Source organism: Phoca vitulina, unplaced genomic scaffold (genome assembly GCF_004348235.1).
Source record: "Phoca vitulina isolate PV1807 unplaced genomic scaffold, GSC_HSeal_1.0 scaffold31, whole genome shotgun sequence".
NCBI classification, from domain to species: Eukaryota; Metazoa; Chordata; class Mammalia; order Carnivora; family Phocidae; genus Phoca; species Phoca vitulina.
The window spans coordinates 13,161,527-13,184,100 of NW_022589734.1; the positions used below are offsets into that span (position 1 = coordinate 13,161,527).

The following is a 22,574-nucleotide window of genomic DNA, read 5'->3' on the forward strand; positions in this document are numbered from 1 at the left end:
CTGAACCTAAATGTTACAATCATAATATTTGTTTGCAACCTGACTAGCCATGTAAAAGCATTAACCTTCATGGTTCATTTGATGAGCCAAAGACTTCTGTTTTACCTCCTGGGAGAGGAGGCATCCATTTTTAATCAATGTTTAACAGAGATAAACGGGACATAATCATGAGACAAAAGTCATAGAAAAGTGAATTTGAAGTGTGGCTAGTCAACCAAATACATATACTTAGCAAACTAATATACTGGTTAAGGACACAAGATTTAAAATCAAGCAGACATAGGTTTGGTCCCCAGTACTCTTTACTACTCATTACTTATGTAACAACTCCTTCTTTCGCTTCTCTCCTTCCCCCCCTCCCTCTCTTCTCCTCCCTTCTTCTGTTAAAATATATCTATTGAGCATTTACTATGTACTGGGTTCATGCCATAGACTAGTGGGACAGTTATCTGACATTGCTGAGGGAGAACATGGAAAATTTATAGGGAAGAAATTTGTGGTGTGTGACACAAGCAAAGGTGTAGATGCAGAAGTAAGCCAGACTGGGACAAATCTGAGCAGACTGGAAGCAAATAATGGGGGGTGTGTTTGGAAAAACATGTTAAAGTCAGGTTGTGAAGGGCTCTGCATGCCAGGATAAGCAATTTCAAATTAACTATGCAGATAATTGGCAAACAATTAGAAACTGAATGATTCAGAAGGAAGTCTAGTACAGAAAGCCAAAGGAGGAGACTATTTCAAGAATAGTTTACTATGTACTTCAGAGCAGACAAAAAAGAAATGGATTTAACTGTTAAAAGGATATGATGACCATTAAAATAACTTTGGGTGGTGGGGATAGAAACCAGTGGTGGGGATGAAAGAGGGGACTGAGGGTGAAGACATGGAGCCTGTGGGGCAAGAGTTCCACGGGAAGCTTTAGCAGAATGGGAAGGAAATAGTCTGGTAGAGATTGAGAAAGCAGTGAGGCCAAGGGAAGCTATATTTTTCCTAAGATGAAGAGTTACTAGCTATGTGTGAAGTAAAAAGACCCGTGTGGAGAGACTGAAGATTCTAGGGTGCAAGAGTTTGAACTGACAGCTGAAGTGCAGAGGGAAGTCTTGCAGAGCTGGGGCAGCACTTCTTCCTCTGAGATTGAAGGGTATGACTTGACACTGAGATCTTTTTTGTAGCAGGGAGGGAATCAAGGCAACGTTTATCTGTGTACTCCAGGTGAGCTCTTATTAGAGAGTGGCAACATCAGGCTACAAAAAGACCAAGTGACTGAGGCTGTAGAAAGACAAACATCAAAGAGTTTAGCCCATCAATAGATTCAGTAGGAGCATCAAACCATTCTGATTCACACTCCAGAAACCTTTCTACTTCCTTCTGTGCTGTGTAATGTGGGAAGGTTGCAGTGCAAACATTCAAAGAAATGTAAAGCGCCCTTGATCTTCACCTCAATGGCACAGGGTTATAGAGACTACAGGTCCAATGCAAAGACCATTATTTGTCCCCGAAGTCACCAAATAAAGAGAAAGTTAAAGGTTAAAATGAATGGATATTTATGTAGACATAAACACATCCTAGAAGTTAGTGATTGTAGAAGAGGGTCACTCAATTCTGTGTGAATATGTCTAGTCTACATACAAAGCATCAACTCTGAAAACTTTATTGCCGAACTCCTCCCAAACTTGTATATACTTTTCTTCTACCCTCCACCTCCAGGGTTCAAGGGGGCAGGTAAGACAGCTTATGAGGATTGCAGATCTGGTTGCATCTTTATTTGAGCGCCGGGTTGGGAAAGAGGGAGCGAAGGGGTACCCTGTGTGCAGAGCCCTCCTCAGTGACCACCGGGGGCTTGCACTCCAGCAATAATAATTCCACGCAAGGAAAGCTGAAGTTTTTATATCTGGCCAGGCATCCTCAGTCTAGAGAATCCTGTGGGCTAAGGAGACCCTGGTGTGCACTTGAAGAGCAGAGTAAGTGCGTTTGGCGGGAGAGGGCACAGTGCTGACTGGGCATCTTTGCTTTGGAGTCTTCCCTTTCGCATCAGCCTATCTGTGCCAACAGCTGAAAACTGGGGCTGCGGGCAGGAGGCGGGGTGTCAGTCGGGAACACTGACCCATTGGCCCTGTGGCTGCACGAGGAGTTAGGGGAGCCCTGGGCGCAAGCCTGGGATAGCCTGATCTCTGCTCCAGTCCACAAATCCTTAACGGATTTTCTTTCTCTCCCTTCACCCTTTTCTCTCCTTTGCTCTCTTTCTTTCTCTCTCCCTCTTTTTTTTCCTTTTTCCCCTCTTTTCCCCCTCCCTCCCCGTCCCCTTCCCTTCCTCTCCCATCCCCCTTTCCCCTCCCCCTCCCCGTGTGTGAGCCTCTTCCTTTCCCCTCCTCCCCTTTTCCGCCTCTCTCCCTCTCTCTCTCCATCTCCTTTTCCCTCTCAGCTCGCCGGGCGACCCTGCTCCTGCCTCCCACATTAATGGCGGCATCTTCGGAGGATGATATAGACCGGCGGCCCATCAGAAGAGTCCGCTCCAAGAGCGACACGCCGTACCTCGCCGAAGCCAGGATCTCCTTCAACCTAGGGGCAGGTAAGGACGACCCTCTCGCCTTGCTCTCTCCCCCACCCCGCTTCCTAGTCTTCCTTCCCTCCTCGCCGGCTGGCTCAGCCCCCTGCCCCTCCTTGGGTGTCCCCCTCCCGGCAGTGCCCTCCCTTCCGCCCCCCTTCCTACCCAGCCGGGCGCCGGGCTCGCTCTCTCGCTCTTTGTGTCGCCGGTATTCGGAGGGGTGTGTGTGTGTGTGTGTGTGTGTGTGTGTTGCGGAGGTGGGGGAGGGTAGTGCGTGGAGCCCTACATCCGCCCAGGAGTCACACGCGGGCTTTCCCCTTCCATGAGGAGAAGAAAGTGTTGTCAGTGGTAACAATGATCTTAGGAATCACCAAGAGCTGGATCGGGATGCGAGTGCACTGGCTGTGGGCGGAGGGTCTGGCAAGGCTCTGCTGGTGAGGTTTGCTGGCAGGGCTACAACAGGGTGGAACTTGTTGGTGACATTCAGACGGGTGATTTTGCTGGGTTGATACCACTGCTGCGGGTGTGGGCTGGGGAGAGAGTGGGGTTTGACAGCTAGGAACAGGACCTTATGCTTTCACCAAGCAGTTGGAGAGCAACCCTAGGGAAGATGATAATAATAACACGGTCCATAGGATACATGTTAGGTGATTTGATTCTGTCACTGGTACTGGTGCCCAAATTGGCCCAGATGGAATTAAGTGAAAAGGACAACTGAGGTAAAGGAAGGAGGGAGGTGGGAGGGAGGCGGATAGAGAGGGAGGGAAGAAGGGATGGAGGGAAGGAAGAAGGGGCAATAGAAAGGACTGAGGGATTCAGAAAATCAAACTGCTTCAGTTGAGACCTCTCAGGGTACCTGATAAGAGGCACCCAATGTCTGCTGTCCCCTCTGCTGCAGCTGCTCCAGATTCACAGGCCAAGCTCACCCTCTGTTACTAGTAGATGGTCACTATCACTGGGAGGAAGTTGTTCACCACTAACTTCATAGTGCTGCCTTTTCTGAATGCCTCCTAAGCTCCCCAGCTTGTGTTTCTTCCTTTCTAGAGTCCCTTAGTATTCTAGCAATTCCAGTGCAAAAAGAGTGAGGGCATTTTTCTGAAGACCCTCCCTCAAAATAGGTTTGAAACCAGTTAATACCTTTTTCTTTAGAAAACTAAATCCCTGGAAATGGAAAAGAATCAAAGTATGTGTGTGCATGTGTTGGAGCAAAGAGGACCTTCAAATGATAAGTATTGTATACACTATTGAGAAGTTTGGACAAAAGAGAAAACTTTGAGTAGAGAAACAAGATGTGGTGGCCACGTACCCATATCTTCACAACTGGAAGAATGGCAATTGAAAGTACCAAAGTGGCCAAGGTCCTTGGAGTGTTATTTTCCTGTCTTGGTGATTTGGGGTTTTGATCATATGTTCCTTGTCACTCCTAAAATGTTTTCCTCTGGATTTAAGGCTAGGGAAATGAGGTCTTTATTGGGGGAAGCTTTGGCCATTTTTGTGGCATGCTGTAGTAGCCTATGGTCTCATTATGGAACTCTTAATCCTTCACTTGTATGTTCCAGATTCAGGATGTGGTTGTGAGGAGTCTTCAAAAGGACTGAGAAGAGTTTCTTTTATGACTGAGATTGTTTTCTCACTAAGCGATATTAGAAATTGTACCACTGACCCCTTTGCTACCACACTCTGGTATATTCCTTAATGTCTTTGGCTTAGCCCAGGAGAAAAAGGGCTAGAGTGGCAGTTAATAAAGGTTGTTTACCTTGTTTTACTTTTACAACAAAACAATAACATAAAACACTAAAAGGGAGCTTCAAGTTTCAGCCACTCCTGAGTTGGGTTGAGCCATTTTGCCACCAGATTAAATCCAGTGACTTGCAATCTTTTATTCTGGTTGAATTACTCTGGAGGCCAATTAAAAGATTGGACTTTTCAGACAAGACTTGTCTGCCTTTAATCTGGAAATAAACAAGCCCAACAAGCTCCAAGTCCCTTCTATATGTCCCTTAGAATCCCCCTAAAAGCAAAATCAAGAAAGACACCGGCAAGAAAGAGAAATGCCATCCGGAGGATGTTGGAAAGAAGGGAGGGCGACTGCAGTGGGCTGTGTTCTGCGGTTAGGGGAGCTGTCCTCTCTCTGTGGTGCTGAAGCGAAAGACTGTGTGACAGAGACATGACTGTAAGTGGGGGAGGGGTGCCCAGTCCCTCCAAATGATGGAATCCCAGGGAAAACACAGAAGATCTAGCCACCGAAAACTTTTCTATCCCTGCCCACCTACATTTACCGCCTGTTTACTACGCCTCACGCCTACTACTCCACTGCTCAAATCAGGCAGTTCTGCTCTAATTTTGTGCAGGCTGCTCACTCTTGGCGCTTTGTTTATTTTCCAGCTGGTTTCTGGTTGCTTTCCTGACATAGTAAGATCTACTCGCAGATGTGCCTTTCCCCCGCGTTTAAAAGTAATTGTAACCCCTGGTTTAAAAAGCAAACAGCCTTGTTTATCTCCTTGAGCAGCAAGTTGTAATTAAGCTATTAGTGTCGTTATCAGCATTACTGAACAGAGGAGCCTGCACACTTTGGATAAATTACATAATTTGGGCATAGAGAGAATTTTGTTTGTCTCTTAACAATAATTTATAAACAATTAAGTAAGGAAGCTTTAATCTGCCCTTTATTCCCACTCCTCTTCTACCCTCAAATAGTCACTTACTGTTTATTCTTTCCAGGGAAATTCTTTATTGGTTTAAGCTATTTATGTTTAATATTTGCTTTCTCACACCCACTCATTATATATAAGTCCATGTTTAATATTTTAGAGGTTTAGTGATGCTTCATGGAATAAATATATATATATTCATTTTATTTGGATATCACAAAATCATTTGGGGTACCAACTCCCTTAAACTAATCTATATAGTTGCCAAATAAAGTGAACTGGGCATTTTGAATACTAATTAAATACTTACGCATCCTTTCAACTACATCTTGTCCCTGAGGGCACTTAATATCATTTCAGAAATAACTCCACAGCTTGAGTGAAGGATATCCTCCTTCACCTACAGTCCCAAGTCAGTCAAAGAATAGCACCAAAATGTGGGTCTTAAATCACTTTATGAAGATGCAAATTGCAAGTTTCAGCCTAAACTGAGTATAGAACAGAAATTTTCTGAACCATGACTTCCATTTTTTCTAAAAGAGCCCCTTTTGTAGGTTTTTAACTTCTCTTCAGCACTTAGCATATTATGCTAATATTGATAATGATTGTTTACTGAAGATAGTATAAATGTTGGAGAAAATTAAGCCAAGGTATTTGCTGAAACTTACCCAGACACATCAGACCTCATTTAAAACATTGGAACAGGTTTTTTTTTCCTGAGAAATTAAAATGTGTTATAAGGACATCGTGTAACAGAAGAATATGTTCACACTATTAGTAGCAAGTGTTTCTAATTGTGTTCTCACTTAGTAATGAACATCACTGACATTTAGCTTGTGAGAACTTACCCTGCCTTATGAGGTCATTCATTCACTGCATTGAAGTAAATGCAATGAAGAGTTGCTGCTCATCTGGTGGATGTTTTCCTATAAGCTAGTGTGTTTTATTTATCTTTATACTGAGAGCACATAGAAGAGTATTTGATACATAGAAGTTGCTGAAACTGAAAAGTTCTCTGCAATTACACACTGAGGTGAATGGAGGTATTATGGTAAATAGGAGATTTAAGCACATCAAAAATTTCTTAGAGGATGGCAAAAGAAGGAAGGCTAGTTACCCTGATGATTTAGGATTGTTTAAAACCCAAAACCAATATTGAGCCACGACTGAAAACAGTAAGTACTTCTCTAATCATAAGGAAGTTTAACCTTTGTTGACATTTCAGAATTGCTTTTGCATGGAGTAGATTTTAAGTTAATAGCATGGTCAACCTCAGAATACCTATCCTCCTTGGGAGGTCAAGATCTGTTTTAGTTTCGATGTCACCCAAGAATAGCTGTTTCTGACTTCAACTGGTCTTCTCCATTCTTTTAGGCACAGAGGATAATGGCAGTCAAAATTGGCTTGTTCTGGCTACCTGTAAGAATGTCTGGGTCAGCCAGATTAAGTTATAAACTGGGTCTCAGGAGATCTCTTTCCTGCCTTTCTTGAGGAGGAAAACTTTATCTCTTAGCTAAATTATGAAAACCTATGATACTGAGAAGTGACAGCCCAGAATGTGCCATTATCACTTAGCAAAGAGAACTGTCCCTAGGCAAAATTGTGAATATTTTCATACTCACCCAAGATTGTTTCACCAATCTGAAGGTCTTGATAAGCATCTTCCTTCACTCTTTCACTGAAGAATGCCAATGTCTCCCTCATAATATATTTTTTTACTGATTTCAAATTGAAGGCAGATCATATGGGTCTGGCTTTTATTTGGTGGGCCCAAAATCTCCTTGAAAGTATTGCTTCTAAAAGAAAGAAAGAAAGAAAGAAAGAAAGAAAGAAAGAAAGAAAGAAAGAAAGAAAAAAGAAAGAAAGAAAAAGGAGAGAAAATACTGCTTTTCACATTCAGTAGCCACAATCCAAATGGATGGCCATGTAGTTGACTAGAAGCCTCTATTATGGGACTCTCTGAGGGTCTGTTGTTAAAGCTAACCAATCTGGTAATCTCATTATGTAATGCATTCAGGTGGTACTGATGAAACCACTCCAGGCAATATAAATAATATAAACAAGGTTAAGAAAAGTAAATAATTAACAATATGAGAAAATGGGAAGCCCTTTGCTGTTAATATTTAACGTGGTTGCTTACCATGTCATCGTTTCAACAGCAATCCATATGTTTATGAGACAACTCAAGTACAAAATCTGTGTCACATGGTAAATTTTCTTGGGATCTTTGGTCTAGGCATTATTAATTTTTTTTAACATCTAAGTATTATATTTACTATTATCTTATCACCAAATGATAAGTTACTTGTTTAATTTGTCTATAAGGGTATATATATTTTGATTTTATGGTAGACCATGGAGGTGTGTTTTATATGAAAAGTATGAATCAAGAGTCAGAAAAACTTGATTTTAATGCATCTCTGCTTCTAAGAGCATGGGCAAGTCATTTAATTTTTCTAGGCTTGATTCATTCAGCCCTAAGATGAGGGATTTAGATTTTAAGACCTCTAAAGTCTCATCCAACCTAAAAATTTCCTATGAATAACTGGTACTTCTAACTCTAGCTGTACCACTGATTTTTATATGCCATCTTATTTATGGTATAGAACATATAGTAGAATAGCATAATTATAGCAATAATTAAAATATTTGATTACAGCTAAGTTGTGAAAATATGTTTAATTGAAAGAATTGATAAATATTAACAATCAATATTAATTCTTATTAATAATGTGCTAGAAGGCACATTTACAAGCATCATCTTAATTAAAATGTTTTAAGTTTGAATATTCAGGGATTAGAGTCTTTAACACGGTTGATGCTTTGTAAATATTTGTTTTATGATTGAATAAGGTATTGGAGAAATCATAGCAATAAACGGAAAGTGAGAAAACTAAATATTAACCCAGTCTCCCAATTGGCATTTTAAGTTTCTTAGCCTCTCCTCTTTTATAATTAAAATAAATGGGGTATATAAGATCTATATTTTCCCCTTATCCTTTTAAATTACCAGGGAAGGTAAATATACCCCTTTGGAATTCAGATAGCATAACCCTAACTTCTAGACACTAACTGTAATACTTGGTCATGGATTACAAAGAATTTTTTTTCTTTTTCTTCCCAGGCATATATGGTAATAGGAGCAAATAAATTTTTGGTTAGAATAGCTGCAAAACAATATATTCCATGCATATATTTTAATACCAAGCAAAAATATTTTAATATTACACATGGAGTTACTCCTTGATGAATTCAACTTCAATTCGTGATTATTTATTGTACAAGCAGGTATTAAGACACAAGTGGAAACAGAAGATAGTTTGTAGAGCTATTTTTCTCCTTGACTTGATAAGGTGAAAAAGGGGACATGTACTATACCCAGTGTATTATGTCATGTAAACAAAAGAGGCCCTGAAAGAACTATTAATAGAGATAATATGTTCCTCATTGTATGATACAAGAATTCTAGCATTTTTTCCCCTTTGTTTCATCTCTGTCCCCACCTACTTTGGTAGGTGATAAAGTGGATGTGATTTCAGGAGGAAAAAAAGTGGGCCATGTTGACATCTTAATTGCTTTAATTTATAAGTCTTTTATATAATGTAAGATAGTTAAATAAGAGACAAAATCAATTTTATGGCCTTATTGAATGATGATGGATTGGCATGACTTTCTACACAGGTTATCGAAGGACAATAGGACAAATAACACTACTAGTTATTTAACATTTATGAAGGCAAGTGTTGTGTAAAAGTCTGTAGCTTTCCTATTGATCTTTTCCACCACATCTGTGTAGCCTAAACTAACAATTCAGGAGCAGAATCTTTGAATAGTAAACACTTGGGCTGTAATTATGGTCATGAAGATTCAAAGTATGTCTTGGTTTTGAAACTATACTGAACTTTATTAATATGATTGTTTGCCATTTTAGACATAGAGAGCCCATTATTTCTGGATCTCTACAAAACATATGATAACAAGTTGGTTTAATACTCAATCATGGTGTAAACAAGAGTATAGAAAGAGCTTCATTATGCTTGAATTTATCCCTATTCCATTTGGGCCCCGTGCTTTGTGGGGGAAGTGAAGAAGGTTAAGAAGAAATAATAATATAATAATATTTCTTCATTCAACAAATATTGAGAAGTTAAATATGTATTAGACCATGTTTTTAGACACTTGGGAAACATTAGTGATCAAAACAAACAACATCTAACCCTCATAAACTTTAACTTCTAAAAGTGGGTTATGGACAATAAACAATATAATATTTACATACATTGTATGGTATTTTATAAGTTAAGTGTTAGGGCAAAAACAAATAAAGCAAGCTAAGAGTATAAGGCACCTGGAGGCAAAGAAAGGGGTGGATTGCAGGATAGGTGACATTGAGAAGGGGGAACGAGAATGAAGTTCTCCAAAGTAGGTGAGAGAATGAGCAAAGCCAGTATGGGTAGAGGACAGGGCAAGAGAGAGCTTAGGGAATGCAAATGGAAAGGCTCTGTATCTTCAGTGGTCCTGGTATGTTCAAGACCTGGCAAGGAGCCCAGGGTGGCTGGAGAGGAAATTCGTGAGGGAACAAGGACCAGATTACACAGGATCTGGTGGGCCACTGCCAGGCTTTGACTCTCCTCTTTGAGAAATATGGGACGGTGCAGGGATTTAAGCATAAGAGTAACACGATCGGAGATTTTAAAAAGGATCGCTGGGGCTGCTGTTGTATGAGCAGACGATGGTGAGACAATGAGGAAGCAGGTAAGCTGGTTTGGATGCTATTACAGCAACCCAGAGAAATAGTGGTGGCTCACAACGAGGTCCAGCAGCAACAGTGAGACGTGGTCAGATTCTGTATGTATTTCAAGGGATAGCCGACAAGCTTTCATGATGGATTCAGAGAAGGAGAGACCAAGAAGTCCCTCAAAGGTTTGGCCTGAGCAACTGCAGGATAAAAGGGCCATTTCAGAGCATGGGGGAATGGTCAGAAGTTCAAATGCAGACAGGTCAAATGTGAGACGCCTACTAGACATCCCAGTGGAGGTATCAGATGGGCAGTTAGACGAACCTGAGGCTAAAAATGAGGTCTGGCTCGGAAATGAATATATAAGTTGTCTGCATACACAGAGTGTTCACTAACATCTACTGTGCCAAGGGCTTTATTAGCATTTGCTCATTTATATCTAATAATGACCCTAGGAGATTGGCATGATTATTACAATCCTTACTTTATCCACTTAGAAACTAAGTGACAAAGAGGTTAAATAACTTAGCCGTGGTGATATAGATGATTAGGGGAATAAGGTGAAGAATTGGAATTTGGATCATCTTTTATATGACTCCAAACCCATATTCTTTTTTTTTTTTTTTAAAGATTTTATTTGATAGCGAGAGACATAGAGAGGGAACACAAGCAGGAGGAGTGGGAAAGGGAGAAGCAGGCTTCCCGCCGAGCAGGGAGCCCGATGCGGGGCTCGATCCCAGGACCCTGGGATCATGACCTGAGCCGAAGGCAGACGCTTAACGACTGAGCCACCCAGGCGCCCCTCCAAACCCATATTCTTAATGGCCATGATTTCTTATAAGAGAGCAAGCTTATGTTAGCTTTGCCATAGGTCACATTTTAAGTTGAACATGGCTAAGGGAAACAAAAAGAGATAGAACTAAAAATGCATCCTAGCTCAGTATTTTAAAAAATATTTGGCTAGGACTCACTAAGAAATGCACTTTAGGGGTGCCTAGGTGGCACAGTAGGTTAAGCAGCCAACTCTTGGTTTCGGCTCAGGTCGTGATCTTGGGGTCGTGATGTCGAGCCCCACGTCAGGCTCTGTGCTGGGTGTGGAGCCTGCTTGAGATTCTCTCTCACCTTCTCCCTGTGCCCCTTCCCGCTTGAGCTCTCTCTCTAAAAAAAAAAAAAAGAAGAAAGGAAAAAAAAGAAATGCACTTTATACACCTCACTTACACACATGCATATTTATAACTGGAATAAAATATTTCTCAAAATACCTTAATAGGTGCAAATATACTCTGATGTTTTCTATGTTATCCTGTCCCATCCCTTCCCATATCTTTCCATTCTAACATAAGCTAGTTATAAAAATGTTAGTTACAACCCATCTAAATGATTTTACAACCTACAGTCTAAAAAAACACTACTTCAATGGTAGTTTATCAGGTGCTATTTCTGAACTCAGAAACAGTATTTGCAAGGAAATCCCCCAAAGAATGTGGTAAATTCATTTTCTTAACTGGACATGAATCAAGGTGAGAGAGAAAAACCCCAGAGTCAGGGCCAACTTAGCTTTTGGGTAGAGTAGGCACAGAGCCCAGGCTCACAATACTTTTCAAGGCCCACAGAAATGTTTTAATTTCTTGTAAAATCAAGAGAAAAAATGAATATAACCCAGACTAGTTTATATTTGTCTTTATACCAACATAATAAGTAATAAAATATAGTTTTTACTTTTTTTTTTTTTGTGGTGGTGAAAGGGGCTTTTAAAGGCAAAAATGCCTAGGAGCCACGGAAATCACAACGCAGCCCTGCAGAGTGCAAAGAGGAGAAGTGAGCAGACTCCTTTCTTTTTCAAGGTAGTCTAGTGGTTATGCGGATATACTCTTGAAACTGGACTTATTTGGTTCAAATCCCCACTTTGTCACTTACTAGCCATCTGACCTTGGGCAAGACATTTAACCTCTCTTGTCTTCATTTTCTCACCTCTAAAATGGAATTAATAATGGGGACCATCTTGGAGGGTTTTTTGGGTTTTGTTTTGTTTTGTTTTGTTTTTTGACGAGAAGATAATTTTACTAAATGTGAAAAGCTTAGAATAATGCCTGGCATATAGTGAATATTCATTACACAAAGTGGAGAGCAAGCTTCATTAGGTTTCTGTGTTTTGTATCGTCCTTGTTCAATTCTTCCAAGATACTACAAAACAGAAAAGAATGGAAAGAATGAAAAGAAAAAGAAAAAAGGAAGATGTTCTTCTAGTTACCACATCTTATAAGACCAAATGAGCTACAAATTCAGGAACTTCCATATAAGGAACAAATTTTCTTAGCTAAATTTTACCTCTATTCAGTGCTTCTTGTCTGGAGTACTGAGTGAATATGACAGGTCCAAAATGAGAAAGGAAGTCACCCTCAGACTCTTAAAGTTAAGGTAATTCACATTTCATAGTCTATACTCTGACTGAAGTTGAATGGATCAACTTTGAAATATCTTTTGTAAATGGCCACTTGGAAATGGCTATGCTATTACAATAACTACTAGGCTTTCCAGTGATCCACTGAACATGGAGGAGGTGTTTGTGGGAAGGGAAAAAAAAAAAGAGCAGAGAAAGGGATATTGGGAGAAGAAAAGAGGAAGGCAAAGAGGGAGGGAGAAAAGAGAGAGAACACAACTTTTCAGTTTGAGAACTCATCCATGTAGGCCAGGTGAACGGCAAAAAATCTCAGAATCTTAGCTTTTGAGAACTAGGAGGAGCATCTTCTCTTTCCTGAATCATGGGCACAAGTGTTCTGTGACAGGTTTGGAGACTTGCTGATACCAAAATCTGAGTCTGCTGCTGAAGGGCTGAATCATCTCTGAATCTTTGAAACCTGTAACATGGGGATAACACTCTCTGCCTAATTTTTGTTGTTACTTTAAGGACCAAACGTGAAAATGCTTTACCAAGAGCCAAGTACTATACAAAGGCAAGAAACAGATGTGGTCTGGGTGAATGGGACAGCTTTAGATGTCTAGCTCTGGCACAAATAAGACATGGGAATGAAAGTGTGAAAACCAGACTAATTCTGCCTAAAATGTTGCCTTTGCCATAGCCAAAAATTCAACACAGCCTAGTAGCTCAGAAAGACTGAATATAGCATCTACTGATTTATAAATGTAGGTGACCTTTGCGCCTCCACTCTCAACTCTCATCATGGAATGACGTGTGGCTGCCATAGGATATTGTTATCAATCCATAAGACACAAAGTGCTTGAATTTTTACAAGCGTTTGTCATTTTGAAACTAAAAGTAACTGTACTGCACTCTAGAACCACCGGCCATGTGGGGCATCAGTCCAACTTGGCCATAGGCAGGCACTCAGCCAAATAACCAAGTGCACTCTTCTTTCCCAACCTCCCCTCCCATTTTCTTCATGCTCTACTCCTTCTCCCTACTGAATGCCCTGATTATTTGTTTTGACCTTAAACAACACACCCAAAGCTTTCAAGGCCAGATCTTCATTTCTGAGAGGAAGAGCCTCAAAGTCTAGGGCTGTTCATTACCTCCCACTCAAACCATAGAATTATACGGTCCGCACAGCTGTGAGGCCAGCTGCCCTGCGTTCCCTCCAGATCTCCCACTATGCTGCTTTCCAGCCACATCTTTGCTGTATCTGGTCATGACGCTGGCTATTATCAGCTAGGAAGCAACTATTTCAGTAAGAAAAGTGACTTCTTCCAGCAGTTTTGGCAAGGGACTCGGAGCCACCTCACATGTAAGGCAACTTCTTAGTTCTAGAAACAATTTCTCCATTTTCAGTGTGTTCCACTGAAATAGAACAGGCAAAAACAAAATTAGGAGTGGATGGGTTCTTATTTTTATTTGTACTTTTTGTCTTTGTTTCACCATTGAGAGGGATTTCATTCATATAAAAGCAAAAAGTTTCAGCGGATGTCTGGGTCTGGAGCTATGATGGGCAATGCAGACCACACCAAATTGTGGTTAATCACAGATTCCCCATTATATATAATCTATGATACCACATAATTTTCACAAGTGTATTTTACTGCATTTTGACATAAAAAGATATTTGCTGAATAGGCTTTAAGCAAATTAGAGGCTTGATACATTACTATAATTTTGCAAAACTTCAAAATGACAAAGTCTTTTTTCAAGTTGTAAAAGACCTGAGCGTTTTCCTTTATCTTCTCATGTAAGGAGTTCATTTTAAATGTGCAGACGTAAATCGTTAGTGAGGTTTCTGATGTTTTAACCAAAGGTGTTTCTTACACTCTGTGTACCACTGACTCCTTGCCACAAAAATCCTCCCCACTTTCTGAAGCAACCAGACAGCAGAGTCAGTGCGCCCTTGGTTTGCTGTTTAGTTGATTTGAAAATTCTGCTTTGGCTTTCAAAGTCTATTCATATGTTTGCACTTAGAGTACAGGTAATATTCTTTCTGGTATCTTAAGAACATTGGTATTTCTAGAAATAAAAAAAAAAATTTGCCTGTATTTTTCATGTCCCCCAAGATCTGAGTCAAACCATGTCATCTTGTCTGATGGAATAGCAACCACATATGTGGACGTGTGTGTTAAGTCGAAGACCAGCTAGAACCATCCATAAAAATAATACCAGGTCAACCCAAAGTAAGCTCAAATTAGCCTTAAACTCACTTAATTGGTCTCTCTGTTACAGCTCATATTAATATGATCTGTATGAACAATTTCTGCTGTGAAGTTACCTCATAAAGAAATATATCATCTACAGTCCTTTCATAAACCCAATTATAGGAACAATTCAGGAGAGTCACAGCTACCAGGATCTGCATTCTATCTCCTCCCTGGTTCCACTTATTAAGAACACTGAAGTGGAAATACTGAGGTGGAAAGGAAACAATGACTGAATTTAGCCAACACAGAAAAGACTGGTATAGTCACTCAATCAGGCATTACTTCAGTTCTTTTATTGCCATGTTGTCAGCTTCATTTATTATAGATGATTTGTCCAGAGAAAAGCTATCAGCAGGTCCTTTGTACACAAATATGAATACATTTTCTTTTTTAAAATATATTTTCAATGTCTCGTTGACTTTTTTTTTTAAGATTATTTGTTTGAAAAAGAAAGAGAGCACATGCGCAAGTGAGGGGAGGGGCAGAGGGATAGAATCTTTAAGCAGACTCCCCGCTGAGCACAGAGCCCATATGGAGACCTGGGCTTGGATCCCAAGACCCCTGAGATCATGACATGTGCCAAAACCAAGAGTCTGTCGCTTAACTGACTGAGCCACCCAGGGGCCCCTCTCACTGACTTATTTACACAAAATTGGGTATGTTTCATTCAAAAGTGTTAGCACTATTTAATTTAAATCTCATCACCATAGTACTTGGATAACTAAGATCTTTGGTGGCAAGTGGCAGAGAGAAATAGAAGAGTAGTAATTAATAAGACATCATTAATAATTGATAAAATATATTATTGAGACAAAAAAAAGTCCAATTGTGAAAGATGTGTTTCCTCTTAATCTTATAACATGGCTCAGACCAGGAGGTATTCATATTAAATTTGTTGTTCTACACAGAACTGAAATGGTGATACTGGTTTTGGAAGGAAATCACATAAGTTATAATAAAAAGGCATAGAAAGGAACCAAGTAAAGAAGTGGATGTTAATCAAATTAAAGCTTTCCTACAGCCAAGATTCATCATTCAGATCTGGAAGAAAATGAGAAGCATCTTATGGCTATTTGTACATTGATTCAAATATTGGGTGCATTCACTGCAACTAGGCACATAGACTCAGCAACACTGGTGTATATTAAAGTGGATGTAATTTTCTTTCCAGTTGCTGGTTCTCAGAGGACTTTATTCTCTGTCAATCTCTACAAACCTCAAATATGGTCCAATAACCACAATGAATCTTGAGTGCGTTTTAGTGTCTTTTCTAAATTATAACTGGTTTCATCTCTCTCGTGATTGCTCTTCGGTGACCCTAAAGAAAAAGAATTGTGTTATTTGTGTGGGTTCATAAAAATATAATTTTTTCCATAAATCCTCAGTTTCCATAAATCTGTTGCTGAGGTTCACTGATTTTCCTCCCCTGAGGCGGAGAATAGTTTCAAGTCTTAAGTCCACCTAATTTCTCCCATTACATTCCCAGCTCTGCCTAGTGTAAGGACCAAATGCCTTACTGTGGTGAAGGTCTAGAGGCTGTACTGTTGGAAGCAGATCAGGGAGGCAGGGTGGCAAGTAAAAGGTAGAGCTCTAGTCTTCCTAGGGATAAATTGTCAAGAGGGCCCACTGACTTGTAATATAAGATCATACATAGAAGGAGAAAAATGTTTGGAGATTATTGATTCACATGGGAGCTTTGGTTAGGTAAAGTTGTCGTGTGACTCTTGGACTGTTCTTAAAGTATTGCATATAAAGGGAGAAGCACAGATATGTCAGACAGACCTGAGTATGAATTCTGACTCTGTTGGGCGAGTTTATTATCTTTATGAATGTCTGATTGCTTACCTATAAAATGGGCATATTCATTTCCCAGGGTCGTGAGAATGACTTTAAGGGGGAATATAAAGTACCTGGCATAGTAGGTGCACAATAAACACCTTTCAAACCATTCAACCAAGAAGCATGTTCAGTTTAGTTTAGTAACATAAAAATCTCAATATTGTATCACAGTGACAATTATTAGATTAGCCAAAGTCCCCTTATAAAATCTGGACAAAATTTTCAGAAAAGAATGGATGACTTGTTTATTGTGATTTATTTCATTAAATATCCATATAACAAATACTCACCAAAGGCCTGCTACATGCTTGACGTGGATTTAACAGTTTCTTCAACAAGTAAATCCATCAGTAGGAATATCAACATCCATCAGACTCCAAGCTTTTTGAGGGAAGGGACCATGTCTGCCTTATTCACCCCTGAATCCTCAGTGTCTAGCATAGAGCGTGGCCCATAGAGGTGCTCAAAAAGTGCTTGCAATGAAAAGAAATGTTATCATGGCAATGGCCACGTTGCTCTCAGTCCATTTTTATACCAAACTTGTTGGATTTCTTCAGTTTTTTTTTTTAAAGGACTTCATTTTTTTTTTCATTTTTATGTTTTTATTGAGATGTAATTGGCATACAACATTGAGTAAATTGATGGTCTACACATGTTGATGAAAGGACTTTATTTTTTAAGATCAGTTTTAGGTTAATAGCAAAATGGAAAGGAAAGTACAGAGACTTTCCCTCTACTCCCTGCTCCCACACATGGAGATCCTCTCCCACGATCACATCCCCCACAAGTGTGGGACATTTGTCACAATTGATGAACCTACACTGACATGTCACTATCACCTAAAGTCCATAGTGGACCTTAGGTTTCACTCTTGGTATTGTACTTTCTGTGGGTTAGTCAAATGTATACTGGCATGGATCCATCATTATAGTATCACACAGAGTATTTTCACTGCCCTAAAAATCCTCTGTGATCTGCTTATTCATCTCTCTTCCTATCCCCCATCCCTGGCATCCACTGACCTTTTTACTGTCCTTATTGTTTTGCCTTTCCCAGAATGTCATAAAATTGAAATTGTACTGTTTGTAACCTTTCATATTGGTTTCTTTCATATGCATTTAAGGTGGTATGCATGTAAGATTTTTCCATGTCTTTTCATGGCCTGATGGTTCATTTCTTTTTATCACTGAATAGCATTTCATTGTCTGGATGGATCACAGTTTATTTATCCATTCACCTCCTACTGAAGGACATCTTGATTGCTTCCAAGTTTTGGCAATTATGAATAAAGTTGCTATAAACATCCATGTGCAGGTTTTTGTGTGGACATAAGTTTTCAACTCTTTTGGATAAATACCAAGGAGTACAATTGTTGGATCATATGGTAAGAGTATGTTGTGTTTTGTAAGAAATCGCCAAACTGTTTTCAAAAGTGGCCATACCATTTTCCATTCCCACCAGCAATGAATGAGAGTTCCTTTTCTTCACTTTTTAGTAACATCTGTAGACATCTTCATACATCTGGTCCTTGTTTCTTTCTGACAATTTCCATAAGCAGGAGCTTTAGAGCAAGGAGACGTTTAACCTCTCAGAGTGGTCTACAAGCTAGGCAGGCCTCTCAGTATTGCTGTGAGGCCTATTCAGTCCCCTCTCCGGGAGAGTCCAGAGATATGATATTCTCTAGATTTTGAGTCTGGGTCCTAAAAAACATGGAAAGAAAGGGTTATGTTGGTTTTCATTCTTAGTTCATTATAGTTGCAATAACACTAGCAAAGAAACCATTAACTTTTCTTCATCAATACGCAGTTCATGGTTTCATCCCAAGTGATTCCCTAGACACGAAGGAAGTTTGAAAGTGCAGTTTTGGCAAAGGAGATTAGCTGTTACTTCTAGAGATTGCAACTAGGGATACCCTTGATTTTGCCCATTTTGAAAATGCCGAAGTAGAAATGAAGCAGGTACGACCAATCGTAATCTGTTTCTCCTCATTGACCTGGCAAGTTTTTTTGTTTGTTTGTTTGTTTTGCTTTTTGAGCTGAACTGTAGGAGCTGACATCATTGTGAAAAGATCATGGGAGTCTGCTGTTTAATATATCTCTGAAAACTATAGCTAAATTTTATAAAATAAACCACTCTGAACTAGAAATAACATGCCTCTGTGTTGGACATCATCCTACACCTCTAAGTCCTTAGAGTATAAACTTGGACTCAATGGAACTTTTTTTAATTCTAATGTAATACTCAGTTCTGCCTTAAAATTCAGGGTGGGAAAATTATTAAAATATTTAAAGAACTGAGGTTAGAGAAAGCTCAGAGATTACCTGTTCCAGTTAACCCATCTTACAAATGAGGAAATTGTGTCCGAGAGAACCCCATGGTCCCCAAGAAGAGAAAAAAGAAAGGGAAAAAGAAAGTCTTCAGAATCTAGACATTCAAAAGCAGCTCAGTTCCAGGGCGTCCTGGCCACAAGTACATAGAGGTTCTTATGAGCCAACAAAGCACATCTCTACCCAACTCCACGGTCAGTGATATTATATCAGTGGCTTGAAATCAGCCATAGAGTGAGTATTTACACATGAAAATCAGCAAACACCATTATAAATCAGAACATTTTTTTGAGAGCTGGCACATCACAGCTCAGTTCACAGAGTTGAGCCTGATATTTAATAGACATACTCTGAGCACCATCTAAATATACATAAGTGGTTTAGGCATGTCTTATTAGATGCTAAAAATATCAAAGGAAAAGTATCAGAGTGGTTTCACTTGACCAATTTAATTTGACAACTTAACATTCTCATGTTTATTTACTTCAAAGGATCTAGGAACGTGTTGATAGATAAAATTACTTAGTTATTGCTTTACTGGTATTTTAATATGGCAAAATCAATATGGCTAAGGTGCAAGATATAAGCATGTCTGTTGAAAATATGCTTTCATCTTTAGAATAGACATAAAAATGTGTGATACAACTTAACAATTTTTCATAGAAAATGTTTTATCATCTTACATTGTATTTTGGACACTTAGGAAGATGAAAGTGGATTTCTTTTTGCAGTCCATTCAATAATAAGATCAGGGTTGGCCAGCGTTCCAACATATAATGCAGCATTTCCCAATTTCCCAACTAATGCTACTATAATACATTAACTCTATTTGTAATCCAGCCTCAATCAAATAGATGGTGAGTCAATTGCAATAACCCCATACCAGCCTTGCCAACTGGAAAGATGCATCTTGAAGCAAGAAGTCAACCTCCATTTAGAATTCTCCTGGCCTATCTGTCCTTAGAACAATTGCTAACCTACATCAGAGTGAAAAAAGTCATTACATTACAAAGAGAGTCTTTTAAAATTATATTTCAGTTTCTGCAAGTCACATGTGTTTTTCAAGCAGTGAAGAGAAAGGTTTTTTTGTTGTTTTCTGAGTAGTTGTTAACTTACAGTAAATGCAGCGGTAGATGAAATCAGGGTCCCAGGGGGGCACATGACTTGCTGGAGGGAATTTGAACAACCTTGTCTATGCTCTTCTTTCCTTTTAAAATGTGGCTCAATGACAATCATAAAGGAGTGCATGTGCATTCACTAAGAAACCAAATTAGAACTTTGCATTTATGCATGAGGGCAGTTTAGGGTAATAAATGAGAATATCTTCTCTCTTGGTGTGTTTTAAAGATTTCCAGGTCATTTCTGGGCATTCTGACATATAGAAAACGTGTAAAGGGATTCAGAATGAGAGGTCATTAATTGAGAAAATAGCCTAAGGATGGAGAATCTAGGAAAAATGATAAGACAAACTTCAAATGCATTAATAAATCCTGTTTCAATTACTTTAACATCCTAGCTGAATAACATGAATCAAGCAGAAAATGTTATTGTATGTGGCCTAAATATTATCACATAATTGGGCTTGGCATTTTCCTTTGATGTAGAGAGTGACACCTGGTGCATTGGGACAGTAGATTTGTCAGTTGGGAAGTGGAATTACCTGATTTTGACAAGTTTGATGTGACTCGGTACAACAGCATCTCTTTCTGTAGGAACAGTTACTTAGAATGCTATCAAACCTTTTTTAGGGAACAGATCCTGGGAAGAACAATTACTCCATCAAACCCCCATTAGGCAAAAGATCCTGAGAAAAGAATGGATTTTACCTCCTTAAGGTCTTGGTAGGATGAATTAGTATAGAGGGCCAGAAATTTTCTTTTCATTTACTTTCTCTTTTTGAGAAAAGAATGAGTTCCAATCTTGGTTTGGGTTGGGGTCTGTGGGTTAGACCAGGGGCCATGGGATCCTGCCCATGGGGTTACATCTCACCTCCAGGCCTCATTAAGTATGAGATCTTGGGTTAGTTGCCGAACCGCTCTATGTCTTTCTTCTTAGTATTCTAGTATTCTTATTAGGGATAATAATAGCATCTATTGTACAGTTGTGGGGATTAGATAAAGCAATCCATACAAAGTTCTTAGAAGAGTTTCTGATACATAGTAAGCGCTTAGCAAATGTTCGCTGGTATTATTAGTGAGCACCGCTGGCCGGGTCAGCCCAGGATGCTCATAAGCTTAAGAGACTCAGCCCCTGTTGGGAGAAGAGCCACATCCACAGGGTGAGCAGAGCCAGCTGGCTCAGCTGTGTGGTCCCTTCTGTGAGTCCCTCCTCTTGCTTTTGCTCCTCCTCTGCACAGATCTGCAGAAGAAAACCTCTTTCACCCCCCGGTTAAGTCTTGGTTGAAGCAACCTGTCCCCAAGCCATCATTCAGGCTGTGACTAAGCAGATTCAGGATTCAAGCCTCTTTTAGGTAACTTGATTTTTGGGGTTAAGTATTTAACTCAGCAGGCAGGTAAATGATGTGATATACCAGTGTTTAGTCACTTACAACTCTAACTGCTTGAGATGATTATGCAATCTGAAATGCCACAGACGTGGGAAGCAGGGTATGAGTCAGTGAAGACTTAGATCCTCTTGCCCTTTCATTTGGAAAGCCTTCTTGGTGCATCCTCCCACTGTGGGGACTCTTAAACATGGTTTCACAATTAACCCAAAAGGGCGATAGTGGAACCAGGGTTCCAGATATTAACAGCTATTTTACATCATACCTCTGCTTAGTATCCCCTGCCCCCAGACCCTAGGTAAGCAAGCCCGTAGTCCTGAAAGCCTGAGTTGGTTTGGGTAGAAGGATGGTACACAGGTGGTTCCAAGGCAAAGTGGTGGCAGGGTCATAGTCAAGGCACAGTCAAAGCATCCCTGGACATAGACAATGACCAGCCCTGCCTGGGAGAGTCAGGGAATCTTGACTGAGGAGGGCACTTGGGCAGATCCTCAGAGGATGAGTCAGATTTTTCCCATGGAGGAAACCATGGGGAAAGGGTTTCAGGAATTGAAGGACATTCTAATCAGAGGAAACAGTCTTTCATTTAGGCTACTCTGGCTCATAAGGGTTGTATTCCTTAAGAAATATGCATATATGATCTGTAATGCACCGAACTGACTATGGACGTCTCTGCCATTGGGGAGGGAAGACAGAGAGAAGAAAGCCATGGAAGGTAACTGTGATATAGCAGAAGTGCTCTACCAGCAGAAAATAGGGGTCCCCCCAGCACAGCCTCAGGATCCGGTGGGGGCTCATGGTGGGAGCTTACGGTGGAGGCTCACAGTGGAGGTGGTGCTGGAGTAGGGCTTCGGAATGAGAGGCATCCCCCAGGAAGGAAGGGGAAGGGGTGTGTTGAAGATATGAAGGTCAGATGGCATGCAACCTCTCAAAGAGGAGGAAAACTGGAGAGCATGTGTGAGCAGGGACCTGCAGAGGAGACGGCGGGGGGTACTGGACAGAGCAGGCTGCACATGATACTCAGCAACAATGAGGAAGATGGATTGGAGAAAGCCCATACTGGAGGCAGGGAGGTGCTTAGTTTCTCTGAAGCATTTGGCAAGACCTAAGAGAGGCCTGAGCTGGGGCAGTAATAGCAAGGATGGAAAATTGATTTAGAATCAAGATATGTTAAAAAGTAAAATAGCCAGGACCTAGTAACCATGGACTCTGAAGGGTTAGGAGGAAAGGGATGAGGACCTAAGTTTCTTCCTTGGCTAACTAAGTTCTATTGACCAGTTCAGGGAACAGAGGATGGGGCACATATTCTCAGGACAGGTTAATGAGCTTATCC

General features: G+C 40.1%; 1 protein-coding gene across 7 annotated transcripts in view; it reads left to right on the top strand.

Annotated features, from left to right (window-relative positions):
- PHACTR1 (phosphatase and actin regulator 1) overlaps positions 1–22,574 on the top strand; it is a 557,340-nt gene that overhangs the window by 41,038 nt on the left and 493,728 nt on the right. For all 7 annotated transcript variants that reach the window (XM_032424836.1, XM_032424834.1, XM_032424839.1 and 4 more), the window contains one exon: positions 2,423–2,569. In XM_032424836.1, coding sequence (XP_032280727.1) covers positions 2,423–2,569 — 147 coding nt within the window. The remainder of the gene's footprint in view (positions 1–2,422; positions 2,570–22,574) is intronic.